This window comes from Spermophilus citellus (assembly GCF_964194105.1).
Source record: "Spermophilus citellus genome assembly, chromosome: 17".
In the NCBI taxonomy this organism is placed as follows: Eukaryota; Metazoa; Chordata; class Mammalia; order Rodentia; family Sciuridae; genus Spermophilus; species Spermophilus citellus.
In genome coordinates this window covers 73279296-73299047 of record NC_138199.1, presented here as the reverse complement: position 1 = coordinate 73299047, position 19752 = coordinate 73279296, and the positions used below count along the sequence as shown (strand labels likewise).

General features: G+C 40.8%; 1 protein-coding gene across 3 annotated transcripts in view; it reads right to left on the bottom strand.

The window, feature by feature from the left end:
• Nucleotides 1-18502, bottom strand: part of UNK (unk zinc finger) — a 40661-nt gene extending 22159 nt beyond the window's left edge. For 2 of the 3 annotated variants that reach the window (XM_081272382.1, XM_081272380.1), the window contains exon 1: nucleotides 18283-18475. In XM_081272382.1, coding sequence (XP_081128508.1) covers nucleotides 18283-18386 — 104 coding nt within the window. In that variant the 5' untranslated portion in view covers nucleotides 18387-18475. Of the gene's footprint in view, nucleotides 1-18282 lie in introns of all 3 variants that reach the window. The other variant, XM_081272381.1, reaches the window with a different exon arrangement.
• Between the last annotated feature and the right edge of the window lie 1250 nt (nucleotides 18503-19752).

The window sequence follows — 19752 nt, the reverse complement described above, 5'->3', positions numbered from 1 at the left end:
CTACTGTAATGCCTTTGATAAGACAGGGTAAAGAAAGTTTGCTGAATGAATGTATCAAGGAATAAAGTCACAAAGTCACATCAACAGGGTTATGATGCCACTATTAGGCAGAGCATTGGAGGAAGAATACACAGTTATGAAAAGCACTACCATACAGTCAACTCATAATTTATCACACAGGGATGACTACCCTGCAGAACAGGTACTCATAAGAGGAGGGGCTTACCCAGGAAGGCAAAAAAGCTCACTTTCAACCAACTACAATCAGGTGAAAGAAAATTCTAACCTTTTGCTTAAGTCACTAATGAAAATGTACCATCCACTACCTAGGAAACAAAATATTAGCCTAAATTTCCCTTTCTTGGGCTGGGGGCTTCTTATCATGCATGAAGCCTGGGTTCAATCCAGAGCACAGAGTTACCAAAAAAAAAAAAAAAAAAAAATCCCTTTCTCCCTCTCCCACGTCATGGGAGAAGCAGTTCCCAAAACTAGGGGGAAAAAACATTTAGTTATCATTCTTTTCTATGTTTAGGATTAAGTTAAATACAGGACACTCAGTTAAACTGGAATTTCAGACAAAATTACTATTTCTCCAGTATGAATATACCCCACATATTGCATAAGACATACTAAAGAAATTATCTGGGCTGAGGATGTAGCTCAGAGTTAGCAAGCTTGCCTAGAATGTGTAAGGCCCTGAGTATGATTCCTAGCTCTAAAAAAAGAAAAGGGCTGGGGTTATGGCTAAGTGATAGAGTGCTTGTCTAGCGTGTGTAAGGAACTGGGTTTGATCCTCAGCACCAGATAAAAATAAATAAATAAAATAATGGTACTGTATCCATCTACAACTAAAAAAAAAAAAAAAAAAGAGGGCTGGGGTTGTGGTTCAGTGGTAGAGTGCTCACCTAGCATTCATAGGTACTGGGTTTGGTCCTCAGCACCACATAAAAATAACATATCCACCTAAAACTAAAAAGTAAATATTAAAAAAAAAAAAAGAAAAGAAAATATCTACTGGTTATCCGAAATGAAACCTAAGTTTTGTGTGTGTTTTTCTTTTCTTGAGATCTGGGCTTGCTATGGTGCCCAAGCTGGCCTTCACCTTGAGATCCTCCTGCCTCAGCCTCCTCAGTAGCTAGGACTATAGGCCTGTGCCCATATTAAACCTATGTCTTCAGTGGAAATGCTCAACCACCTCCTTAAGTAAGCTTTTTGCACTTCAAAGTCCAGTAAGTACATTTTTGCACTTCAAAGGTCTAAAAGCACAAGTTCTAAGCAGATAAATAGGCTGAGGGCTACTCTTCAATCAGCTCTCCAGAAACTAAGAAGTACTGAGGTCTAAGCACAAAGGAAAGATTTACCAGCCATCCCCAATCCCAAAGATCTGAGAAGGTTAAACTACTCATACTCCCAACTCCTGGGAGTACCCACATTTGGGGATATACACCAATAAACAAATAATTTCAAACTGATAAGGTCTCAGTGACAGGATGAGTCAAGCCTGGCTCAGGATGCTGAGGTAGGTGGATTGCTAGTTCAAGCAACTGAGCAAGACCCTGTCTCTAAAAGAATTTTTAAAAAAAGGCTGGGGATGTGGCTCAGTGGTTAAGTGCCCCTGGGTTCACTTCCTGGTGAAAAAAAAAAAAAAAAAAGAGTAAACAAGAGCCATCAGAGAAAGTCACACTTTGTACCAAGAAGGGTCCCAAAGCCTGAAGGGATACTACAATTTTCATGGCTTCACCTTGGCTAAAAAGCAGCAACTCAGCCAGGCACAGTGGCGCCCACCTATAATCCCAGTGACTCAGGAGGATGAGGCAGGAAGATCAAGTTTGAGGTAAGCCTGGGCAACTGAGTGAGACCTTGTCTCAAAATAAAAATGGACTGGGGACACAGCTCAGTGGTAAAGTGCTCCTGGGTGCAATCCCCAGTACCAAAACAAACAACAACAACAAAACAAAAACAAGCAAAAATCAAGCTACATGGGGCTGGGATTGTGGCTCAGTGGTGGAGTGCTTGCCACTGGGTTTGATCCTCAACATCACGTAAAAAGTAAATAAATCAAATAAAGGTATCATATATAAAAATACTTTAAAAAAATCAAGCTTCATGAAATCCCAATTCAATCACTTGCTGCAACAAACTAGCAGTGACAAGTATGGGATCAACAATAAATTTGGAAAATTACAGCATTTTTTTAAAAATATTTTTTAGTTATAGATGGATGCAATATCTTTATTTCATTTATTCATTTTTATGTGGTGCTGAGGATCGAACCCAGTGCCTCACATATGCAAGGCAAGTGCTCTGCCACTGAGCCACAATCCCAGCCCCTACAGCATTCGTAAGAAAGTATTACATCAAGTGCTAAATTTGACCAGCTCAGTTTCCAACTAACCTTTTCAGATTCTGTTCCAAAATATCTCACTTAATATTTATCAGTTTTCTGAAGAGGAGAGTGAAGCAAACTGAACACACTGAATGGACAGAATAATAACAGAGACAGCTGACAGAAAAACTACTACATGTATATAATTAAAGGCAAGGGGATAGGGAGCCCTGCATGGTGGCACAAGTAATCTCAGCTGACACAAGAGGATGGCAAATTTGAGACCAGCATGGGCAACACAGTGACAGACTCTGTCTCAAAATAAGAAAAATGGGTTGGGGATGTGGTAGAGTATTTCTAATATCAGGGGCTGGGGATATGGCTCATGTGGTAGAATGCTTGCCTGACATGCACAAGGCCCTTGGTTCAATCCCCAGCACCACCAAAAAACAAATTTCCAGTGCCCCCCCACAAAAAAAAGTCCACTGCTTTTAGAATAGGGTTTAGTATAGCCTCAGGCTAAGCTTTCCCTCTCCTGCTGCCTCAGACTCCCTAGAGAAGGAATCAACAAACCTTAACATCAAGATCAAATAGTAAATATTTTAACAATTGACTATTATCTCTTTGTAATACACATCTACTAATAAGAATAAAGAATGAAGAATGGCCGTCTTCTTTTTGGGGGGATTTCATTTTGCCAAGTCGGGGATCCTTTTCACCAAAATTGTTCACAAATGTCACATATGCTCATTACTTGATGTTGACTCTGTCATGAGATATGTTTCCTCTTTGAAAATGTCTTTTCACAAATTTGGGTGTGATGGGGCATACTGGTAACCTCAGTGACTCAGGAGGCTGAGGAAGGAGGAGCACAACTTAAAGGCCAGCTTCAGCAACTTAGGAGGCCCTAAGCAACTTAGTGAGACCCTGTCTCAAAATTAAAATAAAAAGGGTTGGGGGGGGCTGGGGATGTGGCTCAAGCGGTAGCGCGCTCGCCTGGCATGCGTGCGGCCGAGGTTCGATCCTCAGCACCACATACAAATATGTTGTGTCCGCCGAAAACTAAAAAATAAATATTAAAATTCTCTCTCTCTCTCTTTAAATAAATAAATAAAATAAAATAAAATAAAATAAAATAAAATAAAAAGGGTTGGGTATGCAGCTCAGTGGTTAAGTGCCCATGGATTCCCTGGTACCAAAAAAGCAAAAACAAAGTCTTTTCACACAAATAGGTACTGTTAAATGTTGTTATCAGTTTACAAGCATATGATGTTGAGTATATTCCTCTCTTAAATGACATTTATAGAATTCTATTAGTTGATATTTCTCCTTTAATCATGTCCAGTTGAAGGTTTGGTGTAAACTCTTCAGCTGAACAGGTAAATGGATTTTGAAATAGGGAAATTTCCTTTGTACTCACATCAAGACGCACAATCACAGCTAATGTTGTAATTTGTGCTTGGAAAACATACTCACGGTAAACATGCAGGAATGGAGACCCTGCCTCTGCTTTCATTCTTTATTTTTAGTTGTAGATGAACACAATATCTTTATTTATTTTTACGTGGTGCCAGGGATAGAACCCAGTACCTCATGCATGCTAGGCAAGCGCTCTACCACTGAGCCACAATGCCAGCTCTGCTTTCATTCTTTTTTTTTTTTTTAAAGAGAGTGAGAGAGCTCTGAGAGAGAGAGAGAGAATTTTTAATATTTATTTTTTAGTTCTCAGCGGACACAACATCTTTGTTGGTATGTGGTGCTGAGGATCGAACCCGGGCCGCACGCATGCCAGGCTAGCGCGCTACCGCTTGAGCCACATCCCCAGCCCCCCTGCTTTCATTCTTTTTTTTTTTTTTTTTTTTAAAGAGAGAGCGAGGAGACACAGAGAGAGAGAGAGAGAGAGAGAGAGAGAGAGAGAGAGAGAGAGAGAGAGAGAGAGAGAGAATTTTTAATATTTATTTTTTAGTTCTCGGCGGATACAACATCTTTGTTGGTATGTGGTGCTGAGGATCGAACCTGGGCCGCACGCATGCCAGGGGAGCGCGCTACCGCTTGAGCCACATCCCCAGCCCTGCTTTCATTCTTAACAGCACAGAAAGTGTATAAAGCAGCTTGACAAGATATAATAATTCAAGTACTGTTGTCAAAATGACTTTACTGCAACATAAGGTTTGCCGTAAGCACTGTTTTGACCTTGTAATCTTAATATTTATTAAGAAATATTATCAAGACTGCAGTAAAAGGTAATTTCCAAAACTATTCAGTAATAGTAGCTGAAAGCAATCAGTTCTGAGTGTGAAAATTGCAAGAGAACTTTATTACTGCTAAACCATCAAATTGCTGTGTGCTAGGGCATGTCAGAATATTCAGCTTCTAAGAAAAATTCATGGAATTGATGATGGTTAAGTCCTCAGAGCAAGTGAAACTTATCACAGATGCTCACAACCTAACAATGTAATAATAAATTCATGTATTTTCTGCAGAGTACCTGCTGACTGATAACAAGATGAAGCAGTAGCAGGTGCGGTGATACACACCTGTAATCCCAGTGGCTCAGAAGGCTGAGGCAGGAGGATCACGAGTTCAAAGCCAGCCTCAGGAGATTAGTGAGACATTAAGCAATTCAGCAGAGACCCTGTCTCTAAATAAAATATAAAAAAGGGTGTGGCTCAGTGGTTAAGGGCCCCTGGGTTCAATCCTTGGTACCAAAAAAAAAAAAAAAAAAGTTTCTCAAGATGAAGATTGAGGGCTGGGGATGTGGCTCAAGCGGTAGCATGCTCGCCTGGCATGCGTGCGGCCCAGGTTCGATTCTCAGCACCACATACAAACAAAGATGTAGTGTCCGCCGAGAACTAAGAGAAAATAAAATAAATATTTAAAAAATTTCTCTCTCTCTCTCTCTCTTTAAAAAAAAAAAAAAGATGAAGATTGATAGATTTGTTTGTTTATATTGGGGATTAAACCCAGGGGTGCTTAACCACAGAGCCACATCCCCAGTCCCTTTTCTTTTTCTTTTTTAAAGACAGAGTGAGAGAGGAGAGAGAGAGAGAATTTTTAATATTTATTTTTTAGTTCTCGGCGGACACAACATCTTTGTTGGTATGTGGTGCTGAGGATCGAACCTGGGCCGCACGCATGCCAGGGGAGCGCGCTACCGCTTGAGCCACATCCCCAGCCCCCCCTTTTTTTTTTATTTTGAGACAGCATCTCACTAAGTTTTTTAGGGCCTTGCTAAGTTGCTGAGACTGGTTTTTGAACTCTCCTCCTGCCTCAGCCTCCAAAGTCACTGGGATTATAGGCATGCACCATTGCACCTAGCTAGGCACTATAGGTTTTAAATATCTGATGTTTTCATAAGTTTTGTAAATTTGTCCAACTACTCCTTTTTGTGCTCCACACATTTTACCATCAGTTGTAAAAGATATTAGCAGATTACACTTTGGGTTGTATTGAACCTTAACTTTTTCAAAAATATTCTCACCTGTTCCAGGTATTCACAGGCTATTCACAGACATAAGTTCATCTGTCACTTCCAACCTGGCAATAACTCCATGAATAAATAAAAGCTAAACAGTAATATCTGTTGACTCAAGAGCCAAGGAAAATTAAATAAAATCATTACTTTGTTTTTGTTTTCTTGCAGTGTTGGGAACCAAACCCAGGACCTTGAGCATGCTGGAGAGAGCTCTACCTCTAAACCCCATTTGCCTAGTTTTCTTCCTCTCTTTTTAAGCAGTACTGGGAATTAAACCCAATGGCCCGTTACCATTGAGCTATACCCCTGTGAAACAGCATCTCACTAAGTTCAGGCTGGCCTCGGACTCACATACTCCTGCCTTAGCCCCCTGAGTAACTAGGACTACAGGGGTACACTACTGTACCCAGTTTGTCTTCTTCTTTTAACTATTGACATATAGTTAAAAGAATATCCTCATCATTTTTAGAAACTGTTTTTGCTAAAAGGCTAATATTCATAAACAAGTTTGCTTTCTCCAGACACTTCTTCAGCTGCCATGCTCAAACACAATTTAATTAACTCAATATCAGTAATGGCTTTCCCTGCTCAACTAACAAATGAGCCACTGGGAAACTTACTTCAGTTGTAGCCTCTTTTGCATTTTTTACTTCTGTTGTGATGAAATACTCTTTTACATTTTCTAATTTTTCTAACAGGTACTTTTCAATGAGTTGGGAATATGTGACAAGTGGTTTGGTCATGTTGGTATATTATTTCAGCACAGCATTTTTTTTTTAAACTGAGTTTCTTTTTTTTTTTTTTTTTAAGAGAGAGTGAAAGAGGGAGAGAGAATTTTTAATATTTATTTTTTAGTTCTCGGCGGACACAACATCTTTGTTGGTAGGTGGTGCTGAGGATCGAACCTGGGCCGCACGCATGCCAGGCGAGCGCTACCGCTTGAGCCACATCCCCAGCCCCAGCACGGCATTTTTTCTTTTCTTTTCTTTCCTTTTTTTTTTTTTTTTTTTGGTATTACTGGAGACTTAAATGCAGGGCCTCACAAATGCTAGGCAAGTGCACTACTATGGAGCTATATCCCTAGTTCTTTTTTTTTTTTTTTAATATTTATTTTTAAATTTTCAGTGGACACATCTTTATTTTTATGTGGTGCTGAGGATCGAACCCAGTGCCCCACGCATGCCGGGCAAGCGCGTTACCACTTGAGCCACATCCCGAGCCACATCCCAAGCCCCATCCCTAGTTCTTTTAAAAATCTTTTTACTTTGAAACAAAGTCTTACTAAGTTGCCCAGGATGGCCTGAACTTAAGATCTTCCTATCTCAGTCTCCTGAGTAGCTAGGATTACAGGTGTGCAACCACCACCCAGCACAGCTATCTTTATTAGATGCTTTGCCAATGACTTCAGTAACAAAATAATTTGTACTTTACTGTGTTCTTCTCATTTTTTTACGAGAGTTTTACGAGGATAATAAAGGATAAATAAAGTGCTATGGAACACTAACATGCATAGCACAAGGAAACAAAGCTGAGTGCACTGCCAGCTGCAGCAGGACACACATGTAATCCCAGCAACTTGGGAGGCTGAGACAGGAGAATCTCAAGTTCAAAGCCAGCCTCAGCAAAAGCGAGGTGCTAAGCAACTCAGTGAGACTCTGTCTCTAAATTAAAATTACAAAAAAGGGCTGGGGATGTGGCTCCGTGGTTAAGCACTCCTGAGTTCAATCCTTGATACCAAAAAAATAAGCTGAGTGCCCTGACACACCACTACTAGAGAGCCTTCCACAATCTCTGTGGTGGCTACTCAGTACAGCAGTTTAGTGTGCAACCTCAGATATGTAAATGAATGAATGTGGGTTCAAATACAGCTTTATTCATGGATTCTTTGAAGTTCACTTAATTTTCACCTCATGAAATATTGTTCTTTTCCAGCCATTAGAATAGGGCTGGGGATGTGGGTCAGTGGTTGAGTGCTCCTGAGTTCCATACCTGGTACCAAAAAAAAAAAAAAAAAAAAAAAAATTCTTAGCCCATGAACCATATAAAAGCAGGCAGCAGGCTGGATCTGACAGGCAGGCTGTAGTCTGCCAACTCTGCTCTAAGAGATGGTATTCCCCAATATGTCTCACACCTCTATACTTTTGATCTTGTTGTCTCCTGTGTATCAATCACCCTTCTGGCTTCTTCTCTATCCTGAGGGTTCCCTGACCCTCCCTGCCCAGTGGTGTTAGTTGCACACTCCATGCTCCTAATGCATTGTGTGAACACAGTTGGTTCAGTCCCAGAGCAGTTGATTCTGACTACTCTATAGACAGCCATAGCTATTCATCTTCGCATCCCTGCACAGAACTGACCCATAGCAGGTGCTCAAGAAATGTACTGAAGGAAAAAGAAAGCAAACAGCATCCCAAATGGAACAAGTCTGGTACTCAAAAGCTCTGCATGAACCCAGAAAAATAGGGAGAAATGTCTCTCATTATTCGTGGCAATTCATTCCTTTGCAGTGCTTTCATTTCTTTGTAAAATGAATGACTAAATGGCATCTTCTTTTTTGAAATATTTATTTGTAGTTGTAGTTTGACACAATACCTTCACTTTAATATGGTGCTGAAGATTGAACCCAGGGCCTTGCATGTGCTAGGCAAGCATTCTACCACTGAGCCACATCCCCAGGCCCACTAAATGGCATCTTCTTTGTTTAGGATTTGTAAAAGTTGACTGGGACTCAGCTATTCATTGGAATAAAGAGGCAAACAGCCTAGACAGTGGTAGCCTCTGGAGAACTAAGAATAGGAAGAGATGGTGCTACAATACTGGATGTGCTCAACACTTGAAGAATCTCAACATATAATACGCAAAAGATAGAGTCTAACAAAAGGGGCAACAGACTCAATGACATAAATTCACTCAGGATGCCTGATATCTCGCAGTCAGAGCACATAGGCCATGGGTTCTGAAGTAGGAAGGGCTAATGCTCTTAAGGAACCTACTACTCTCTTGGCCAGTGGCAGTTACCACTCAAGAACCTTTCGGGTAGAGATCTACAACTTAACAGATCTGCCTGTATCTAATAAGCTAATCTATGAAAACTGAATTTCACTTTTATCAACAAGTATACGTATAAGACACAGAAATTGGATCTTAAGACATAAGAAATGGTCCTGATCTGGGGCTGGGGTTGTGGCTCAGCAGTAGAGCGCTCGCTTAGCATGTATGAGGCCCTGGGTTCAATTCTCAGCACCACACAAAAATAAATAAATAAAATAAAGGTATTGTGTCCAACTAATGCTGAAAAATAAATATTTAAAAAAAAAGGTCTTGATCTTAAACATTCTTTACTGGAATCTAACCATAAAAATAGGATTCTGCAAGCAGCACCAAAGGAAAGGAAAAAATAAAAATAAAAAAATAAAACCAAGTCATCATTGAAGATTATATTTTATATACAAAAGATGTGGTGTTTGCCTAGCATACACAAGACCCTGGGTTCCATTGCCAGCACTGCCCCCACCACCATTTTAGCCACCGCCCCCCCCCCCCGCTTTTTTTTTTCCCCTGGTACTGGAAATTGAACTCGGGGGCTCTCAAACACTGAGCCACATCCTCAGCCCTATTTTGAATTTTATTTTGAGACAGGGTCTCACTGAGTTGCTTAGTGCCTCACTGTTCCCGAGGCTGGCTTTGAACTCAAGATCCTTATGGCTTCTCGGCCTTTTGGCTAAGATCAATTGAACTCACTATCCTCCCGAGCTGCTGGGATTACAGGAGTGTGCCACCACGCCCAGTTCCCTTTTTTTTAAATAAAATTTATTTTATTTTTTATAAAAGTGGAATTCACTGTGGTATGTTGATACATGCACACAACATAATTTTGTCAAATTCACTCATTTTCAGCCCACTTTGCACTGGTATTCACTGGAAAGATCATACCTGCAAGCTGTCCTGGCCCCAAGAACTAACAAGACCTATGAGGAGGTCAACACTGCTATGTAACCAGTACTGCTTGTCCCTGGTTCCTTCTTTCTATAATTGTCTCCTGGCCCTAAGGATCTTGGAGCTGGAGAAATGGGGGAAACAAAATTCATGTAAGGATCAGGCACATCACTGATGTTGGAGAACACACAAGAAGAACCAGAACCCTGTTTTATTCTTCCCGAATCAGTTACTACCTTTACTTCAAGTTTTTCAGTACATAGCTGCCCTAAAAAACCTTCAATTTTATGAACATTTTGGTGTACGCATTTAAATAAACATTTTATATACTGTTATTCTCTGAAACAAATTATTTGGCCCTAGATCAACATAGGCAAGGTGCAGTGGTGCATGCTTGTTATCCCAGCAGTTCGGGAGACTGAGACAGGATTGCAAGTTCAACTCAGCAAGGCTCAGTCTCAAATTTAAAAAAAGGGGCTGGGGATGTGGCTCAAGCGGTAGCGCGCTCGCCTGGCATGCGTGCGGCCCGGGTTCGATCCTCAGCACCACATACCAACAAAGATGTTGTGTCCGCCGAGAACTAAAAAATAAATATTAAAAAAAAAAAAAAAAAGGAAGAAAAAAAAAAAGGCAGGGTTAGGGAGGTGGCTTGGTTGTTAAGTACCCCTGGGTTCAAAAGAAAAAAAAAGAGTGGGTCAACAAAGGACACATATCTAACACATAAGATGAATTAGGCAGTCTAATGAGGCTCTGCAAAAATAGAGACTGAAGTGAGACTTGAGTGGATGTGTACTCCAAGAGATAAAGCTGACCCACAAGCACCCTATGAAATGACTATTTTGGTGCAGATGCAGTCAAAGAAGGCATGTGACTAAGGATGCTGAAGGAAGGAACAATGCAACTGAAAGCAGTGACTTGGGCCTGGTTCAAAAATTGGTAAAAATCATACTTCCCTATGCTAAGTGCCCAGCACTGTTTTAAGCACTTTACATGTATTAACTCACTGAATCCTCTTAAAAACCCCATGAGACAGGTACTGTTGCTATTCTCAGGAAACTGAAATATAAAGAGCTACTTGCCTAAGGTACCACAGCTAATAAGCGGCAGAGGTGAGCCTCATACCCAGGAGCCAGTCCTCTTAACCACTATGCTAGTTGTTAACTAAGCTTTTCTTAATGGAGCTAAAGGAAAACAATAGTAGTAGCAAATAAGTACCAGTGGCTCTACAGCATGCATTTAATATGCCAGGGAGAGTTTTTGGCAGGCCATAATTATAATACTGTAATTTACTAAAATGAAAACAGAAATATTAACTTTAACATGCTCTATTGGCTCATTAACATACACTTTATATATTCATTATAAAGTACTCCCACTTCATTATTAAAATATAGGTCAGTTAGTTTGTTTTTACGTAGGGAATACAAATAGTGGTCTCTATATTAGGTTTAAATAGGTTTGATTCATACAATACCTAAAGCGTCAGGCCATCAGGTACCTAATACCTCTTAAATTTTAAGTGACACCAAAAAGATATAATGTTCTTAAGAAAATCCTCTCCCTTAAAAGTAGGGCAAAATTTTATAGGAAGATGGGATCTGGACCACCCCTGCTTATTAGAAGTCACTGTTAGGACTGATGGTGGCCGTATGGTGTTTCAAACACTAACAGAAAAGAAATGAGTCAAATTCTGAACATGAAAAGCAAACTGATGTGAAGAATAAGGAAAGGGAAGAAACATTTCAATAAATTCAGCTATGACAGGATGACACTGCCAAAGGCCTTAGCATCTTCTTTATCTCCTAAACAAACTGAGCCACCAACAGGAAAAAGGTCACCTCACAGATAATGCTATGTGACTTTTAAGTCGCTAGACTCCTTTCCATCTTCGCCTTCTCCTCAGCTCTTTTTTTTTTTTTTATATTTATATATATATATATATATATATATTTTAGTGTGGGGGGGAGAGAGAGAGAGAGAGAGAGAGAGAGAGAGAAAGAATTTTAATGTTTATTTTTAGATTTTTGGCGGACACAACATCTTTTTTTTTTTTTTTTTTTTTTAAGAGGGGGGAGAGAGAGAGAGAGAGAGAATGAGAATTTTTAATATTTATTTTTTAGTTCTTGGCGGATAGAACATCTTTGTTGGTATGTGGTGCTGAGGATCGAACCTGGGCCGCACGCATGCCAGGCGAGTGCTCTACCGCTTGAGCCACATCCCCAGCCCCTTCTCCTCAGCTCTTGATACTGCTGTCAAATTCTACAAACTGGCAAAGAAAAAAGGGTGAAAGTTGAGGAATTTTAATGAGAAGTAAAAGTTTGCCGAGATTACTAGAACTAATGTATTATAGCCACTAACATTATCTTAAATGCCTAAAACACATGACCTGAAGTTAAGAAATGCCCCTGTGAGCTTTAAAACAATCATCCCAGAAACTGAAGAAAGGGCTCTATCACACTTCTGCAGTACACCTAAACTTTCTCTTCCACCTTCCACCCACCCTGGGAAATAACCCCAGTACATTTTTTAAAAGCATTGGAAAAAAATCTGCTTGTTCCTCTAATGGCTGTCAATTTAGAGACAATTTAAAATACAACTATCGGGCTGGGGATGTGGCTCAAGCGGTAGCGCGCTCGCCTGGCATGCGTGCTGCCCGCGTTCGATCCTCAGCACCACATACAAACAAAGATGTTGTGTCCGCCGAGAACTAAAAAAATAAATATTAAAAATTCTTTAAAAAAAAAAAATACAACTATCAACAACTAGGAGTTTCAAATGTACTGTGAGTATACACTTATCTCAAAAGCCTCTCCATAGCCTGACAACATTAGGCCATTCATCTAGAATGTATACACAGGGATACAGCCTTTGGGAAGGCTAGGAAAAGAACATCAAGGTGCTTTTTGCAAATTGCAGGCTTTCCCACACTGAACAAATGCGATTGAGCCTTGGCAACAGGTCACATGCTTGAAGTAGTAAAAACTCATGTACTGATTTTGTTTTAAACATTTTAAGAAAATGAAATATAATTCATACAACATAAAAACTCACCATCTTAAAGTATACATTTTGGTGATTTTCAGTATATTTACCAACCTGTGTAATCACCACCACTATCTAATTCCAGAACATTTCTATCACTCTTAAATTCCATGCCTTTTATCACATACTCAATTTTACCCAAATTCTCTACACAAATGGTTCTATTGCCTAGGCAGATATTTTAAGATGACTGGCTGGGGCAAATCTACATAGAGTATGTATATGGTAAGGAAACAAGAAAGCTATAATGTTCAGAAATATACTAAACCCAATTCTTAGAATTTTTAGCAATTAGGCTAATGTAATTTTTCTAAGTTGGCTAAGAATGGCACCGAAACTTACATTCAATATCCATCTTCACATAACACATTGGTGTGCCCCAAATGCATCCAAGATGTTAAAAGAAGGGAAGATAATCTACTAGGATTAGTCATAACTGTCCAGAGTTGCAATTTCAAAATTTAGAAGAAGCATAAGGATAGTGGGAAAACCTCCTGTAATATCAAGCACAGCTGGATTAAAAAAACAACAAAACTCTTAATCACTAAGCAAATATTGCTCAGTTTGAGAAAATAATCATAGACTAGTCCACTATTTAAAGTTGCTTTAAATAAAACCTTATTTTTCACCACTCTTCTGACCTAGCATCTCTCCTAATGAAAAAATAACTTTAGGCAAAGGTCTGGCAGGAATACCTACAGGTATGTGTTACTCAGGCTGCTGCAGGGCTCTAATAACCTAGTGTGCTCTTGGCTTCTAAGACACACAGGAAGGAGACCTCACCTTCAGTCATCAGGGTGTTGGAAGCGGGAGGTAGTAGGTCCACGAGGGTGTCTTGCTTTTGTGCACTTATCTGGGGTGCTATTTCCAGAGGAGCTCCTTTATAGATTGTGCCCAAGATGGATTTCTAAGATGCTCTCAGAGTTGTCCAGCTGCCCTCACCAATAAGTCACAGTCTTTGTAGGATGATAGAAACCACCAGTCAAAGCAGATGCATATGGGTTGTGGGGAAGCCTTCTTTAGTATCTAACATAGCTGGATTAAAACAAAGAAACTTAACCATTAAGCAAATCTTGACTTTAATTATTAATTTAGATTATAGCAAATATCAACTGGGTGTTAAGCTTAAGAGTCTACTCTCAGCATGGGCACTTTAATACTTATTAACAGGGATTTTGTGAGCTTGAATGAAGACTACAGTGAGTCCTTAATTTTTGTTCAGCAAAAAATTAGTCTTATTTCATAAATGAGTCAATAAGATCCATAAAGATTTATTGGTAATTTAGCTCATTCTCTCTGAGGTTGCTAAGTAACACTTTTAGTGACTTACGTTGTGCAACAAGTTGTACTCCAGTATGTACTTACAATTTTACTACAATTTGCAATAATGACTTAAATACACGTTCATTTCCTGGATTTTCCAAAACATAATCAGATGCAATCAAGTGAAGTTCACAACATTTATGTGTAATGTGTAAAACTAACAAAATTGCCTTAAAATAGTTTTCTGTGGAACTACTACTATGTTATCTTCATTTAATGATGCCCAGGAAACTATTCCTAACTTAAAATGAAACCTAGATAGCAAAGGCTATGAAGCACTTATCATCTGTCTCCTATGAGAAATCACCCAGTGGCTAGAAAATACTAACAAACCTTCACTAAACTAGAATTGTCTTTCCCTTTAAAATGAGAGCATTAAGAAGCCGGAATCAACTGCAGATGAAGGAATCCGAAACAGATTTATCTTTGAGGCATACTTCCTCTTATAGAGCCAAAACAATGACAAAAGAAAATTAAATATTTTCATGAACTTTCAAATATATATATATATATAGGTATTAGAAATTAACCCAGAGGCACTTAACCACTGAGCCATATCTCCAGCCTTTTTATTTTTAATTTAGAGACAGTCTTGCTAAGTTGCTTAGGGTCTTGCTAAATTGCTAAGGTGGCTTTGAACTTGTGATCCTCCTGCTTCAGTTTCCCAAGCTGCTGGGATTACAGGCATGAGCCACCAGGCCCAGACTCAATTTTAAATTGTTTTATATAAAACTCTTCTAATGTACAATATGGTCTTGCTGGTTTAAATTTAGTCTTTGTCAAATAAAAAGACAAATTACCTAATAAAAGAAGGTCATGTGGTTCTTATACTGAATATTTACTAATATACATACATTATACTTTTCCTGAGTGTTAATCAAATACTTGGAATTGTTCAACAGATTAAATTCTGATATGTTTTATTTTTAAAATTTTTTTGGTTGTTGATAGACCTTTAATTTTTAAAAATTTATTTATATGCACTACTGAGAATTGAACCCAGTGCCTCACATATGCCAGGAAGTGTATTATCACTGAGCCCCAGCTCCAGCCCCTGATATAACTATTTTCTATAAGGACTTGATTCCTCAAATCTAAACAATTGTATACTAACTATACCAATTTGCTGAAAGGATCATTTCAGTTTCCCTTAATGCAATATTATTCAAAAGTTCAGGGAAAATTTGCTAACAAATAATTATCCTTTAAATATGTTATGAATAATCCTCTTAAGGAGAGGTCAAACTCTGAGGACACAAAAATAAAGGACAAAAACCACAAGCCTACTGAAAAGCAATTTTCAGAGGAGTGGTGGGTAGGTACTGGGGATTGAACCCAGGAGTGCTTTACCACTGAGTTACAATCCCAGTCCTTTTTTATTTTGCGATAGGGTCTTGCTAAGTTGCTGAGGCTGGCCTCAGTTTCCCAAGTGGCTGGAATCATAGACCCGTACTACTACACGTGGTGGGAAGCAATTTTTGTTTTTGGTAGATTCACTATTTGGCAAATTGTCATTATGATGAATGAGACTCAATTTTAGTGCAAGTTTCTCTGGATTATTATAAAACTATAGCAGTCACATAATTTCAAATATCAGAAATAAAAAATATACCAAATTAGAAGTTGAGGTTGTAGCTTAGTGTTAGAGCACTTGTCTAGCAAGTGGGAGATCCTGGGTTTAATCACCAGCATGGGGGGAGGGGGGGAAAATCACACCAAATTAATTAATATATAAGAGTTTTAAAAGGCAACAGAATTTTGATACATTAAAAAAAATATAGCCAGGCAAAGTGGGGCACATCTGTAATCCCAGCTACTTGGGCTAAGGCAGGAAGATCCTAAGTTTGAGGCCAGCTTGGGCAACACAGTGAGAACCTGTCTCAAAATAAAATTTAAAAAAGGCTGGGGATTTCACTCAGAGGTAGAATGCTCCTGGGTTCAATTCCCAGGACAACAGTAAATAAATTTTAGAAATAAATAAATAAATAATAAGAGGTTTATATGTGTTCAACAATTGGATCAATGTAGTAGATAAAAGCCATATTGACATTGAAACAAATGCTAGAAATTCATACTGCAAGGGAGAAATGGAAAGAAAAATGCAGGGCAGCTCAGGATTTCACAGAAAATACTGAAATAGAAATAAAAATGTTCCTGTCCCCTGTATCCCCTAAGGACAATAACTGAATTCACCTTAATAATAATAAAGTCAGAGCCAGCAATCCTGTGTCAACTCAGACTTGAATGACAGGAGATAAAATTTTCCATATCATCACAACTACTGAACATCCATAAGTTTACCATGAAAAAAAACTTTTTTTCCCCTTAATTTTGGAGATACAAACACAAGGAGCTGGGGATACAGCTCCGTGGTAGAATGCCTGCATAGCATGTGCAAAGTCTTCAATCCCTACACTGGCATTTAAAAAAAAAAAAATCCAAAGAGAGTAATATCTACAACCTTCACCATCTAATCAAGTCAAGAAGCTTTGGTGTTTCATCAACTCCTGTTGATTTACTAAGACACCTCAAAAACAAGAGTCCCATTACTCTGTACCTACCTCACAAAGAATGGAAAGACAGCTTTCAAACAAATGAAAATCAAGAGAACAAAGACTGTTATTGACATTCATACAGCTGTCAAAAACAATTTAATCTATTAAGACCAAGTAATCAGGAAGACATTGTATATTAAAGATATAGTATATTAAATGACAACACAACATAGAAACGCGAGTTGCTGAAACCAAGACCTACATTACTCAAAATGTGTTTTGATACTTTACATGAAAACATGATCTGAGCAATCAGAGATTATAAAGAAGCTCCAATTATATTAAGTTTCCAAACTGGCAAATCAAGAATTATGACATTATTCAGATAGTAGGTATTCTCCAAGGTAAGTTCACGTGGTCAAAAGCAATGGATGGAGCAAGAATTCCAGGAAGAAAAGACCATCAGGGCTGGGGATGTAGCTCACTGGCAGAGCCAGGCCCTGGGTTCCATTCCCATCACCTCCAAAAGTAAATAAAACAAAGACCAGCAAAACAATAGCCTTATCAGAAAAGTTATAAATTTGGGTCACACTGTAGTCAAAGAGGCTTAGATGATTTCAGGCAACACCAGAGAATCCCACAAAGAAACAGATACACTTCCTATGACTGATCCCAGAACAATCTCCCAAAGGGTGTTTCTTCTGTGACAAGCAAGAGCTCCTCCTGTCTACTTTTGGTTTCTCTGCTCCTAACAGATGCTTCCTTGCCCTTCGTTCACTGAACAACTTGAGGCTTGGCTGACCCCTCAAGTTCCTCCACCAGTGGGTGCGGGGTGGTCTTCTAGACACGCACATCACTAGGGAAAACAACAGCATTTGCGCAACAGGAGGAACCGCTTCTTATTCACCTTTTTCCCTCCCACAGCACCTAGCACTAAGTGCTTAATGTCCCTTGAAAAGAAATGAATACTGGGACCTACACGTAGCCACAAGCAGATTTCCAGGGCTTTTCATCTTGCCAATCTTGCAGTGTCAACAACTGGAACTCCCTCTATTGCCACATTTGGGGGGGCGGGGGCTCTATGGTCATATTTGGCAGCCATCAGCCTTGGGGTCCCAGGCTGAGGCTGGATCAGGACAGCCTGCTAGGGGTTTTGCGTGTTTTTCTCAGCCAACTGTTCTAAGCAAAATCAAGCAAGGGTGCTCCTCCTGGACAACCTAGGGGCCTTCAGGACACAAAAGGCCTCCGGTGCACGCTGCACCGAGCCTCCTGACAGGACTTCACGCAAACCGTCATTCACAGGCGGTTCTAGGGCCGGCCCCTACGGAACTCGTCTGGGTGGTGTCGTGGACTTCTAGTCGCCCCGAAAGGTGCCTGGGACTGTGGTTTTATAGTCTGAGCAACAGTCAGGCCTCGAAGGCCAGGCCAGAGAAGTGTGCACTCCGCATCCCCAGCGCCCGCCTTCCCCACTCGGCCGCTGGGACCGAGTTTCCCGCCCCACGGCCCGACCAGAGGTTGGTGGCAGTTGGAGGCAGTTGGGACCGGCCCCAGCAGGTTGGAACCGGTCTGGGCCGGGCCGGAGGAAGAAGGGGGGAGGGAGAGGCCGCCTCGCGCTCTCCCTGCGCGCGTGACTCACGCTGGCCGCTGACGTCAGGCGTGCGCGCGCGGCGGGGGGGGGCTCTACGTACGTGTAGTGCTGCGGTTTCTCGGGCTGTGCCTGCAGCACCTGAGCGGTAGCGGCCGGGGGCGCCGAGGAAGCTGCGGAGCCGCCGGGCCCGGGGCCCTTCGACATGGTCCTGTCTTCCTGCCTCTTCGCCGCTCCCCTTTTATTATTCAGTCTGCGCGGTCCGCGCCGAGGACCCAGTGCGCCTGCGCCGCGCCACGAGAACGTGAAGACCCCCCGCACAGCAGCAAGGGTTGCTGGGAGTTGTGGTCTTCCGCTCGGCCGAAATTTTACCGTCGGCAGAGGGTTGCTGCCAAAGCAAGGGACCACAATACCCAGGGGTCCATGCGGACGGTGTCCCGGATGCTGAAGGCCCGCGATGGCTTCTGGGAGTTGCAGTTCGGTCGCAGATCTCCTCTTCACCAGCGCGATTTCAGTTTAGTTGGGGATTCCTTCCTTGAAACTGAAGCCCTGAGAGTAGAGAGGGCCAAGAGACTTCTATGAAACCGTTCCAAGTGTAATTCCACTGCCAACGATGCAGTAATTACTTTGCTGCCATACTTAGTACAGCTGGGGCATGGTTCTAATGCCGGCTTAGAGCAGTGCCCACAAGCAGGGCTTAAGACTGTATTGTGGGTTCTTAGGGCTAGGCCTCTGTACTGCATCATCTGGAGTCCAGTCGGCCAGCGATTTTTTTCGTCCCTGCGGCGGGATTGACCTTAGAGGCATGAAAAGACTGCCTGCTGGAAGTCAGCTTGAGAAAATTTGCTAAGGAAGAGCAATATTATACAACACTGTGTCCGCCCGCACCTTTGCTAAGACGCTTCATTAACATTTACCAACCCTGAAACCTGGAACTCCACCACCTATGTCCTTTCTCATCTGACACCTGGCCTGATCAGCTTATATTAAAGGCCAAGGAGGAATTCAATCTTCTTCTAGAATAGTCTCGGGAACCCTGGCCAGTTGCACTTATGTTGAGAAGCATCAGAGTCCAGAGGAAAGGCTTGGGTTTGAGTAGGGGATGCGTCCTCTCTGGGCCACAGCCTTTTTACTTGGGAAAATATTTTTCTCTTCCCGGTATCCCACCAGTCAGGCAGAATAGTTCACTTTATAAGATAAAGCAGTCTCCCCAAACCTGGGGATTGGATGTAAGGTTTAAAATGTTCTTCATAGATACTTTAACATTTGTGATGACCTTGTTTAACATGTTGAATCTATTTCAAATCCATATTTTTAGACTAATTTACATTTTTGATGGGATTATTCCATCTAATGATTGCCTCATTAAAAAAAATCAATATCTTGGGCGGGGCAGAAGGGTAATGATAAATAGGAAAATTGTTAGTATTAAAGAATGAATGATACAGGCCTGGCTCAATGGTGCACGTCTATAATCCTAGCAGCTCAGGAGGCTGAGACAGGAGGATCCCGAGTTCAAAGCCAGCCTCAGCAACGGGGGAAGAAACTCAGTAAGACCCTGTCTCTAAATAAA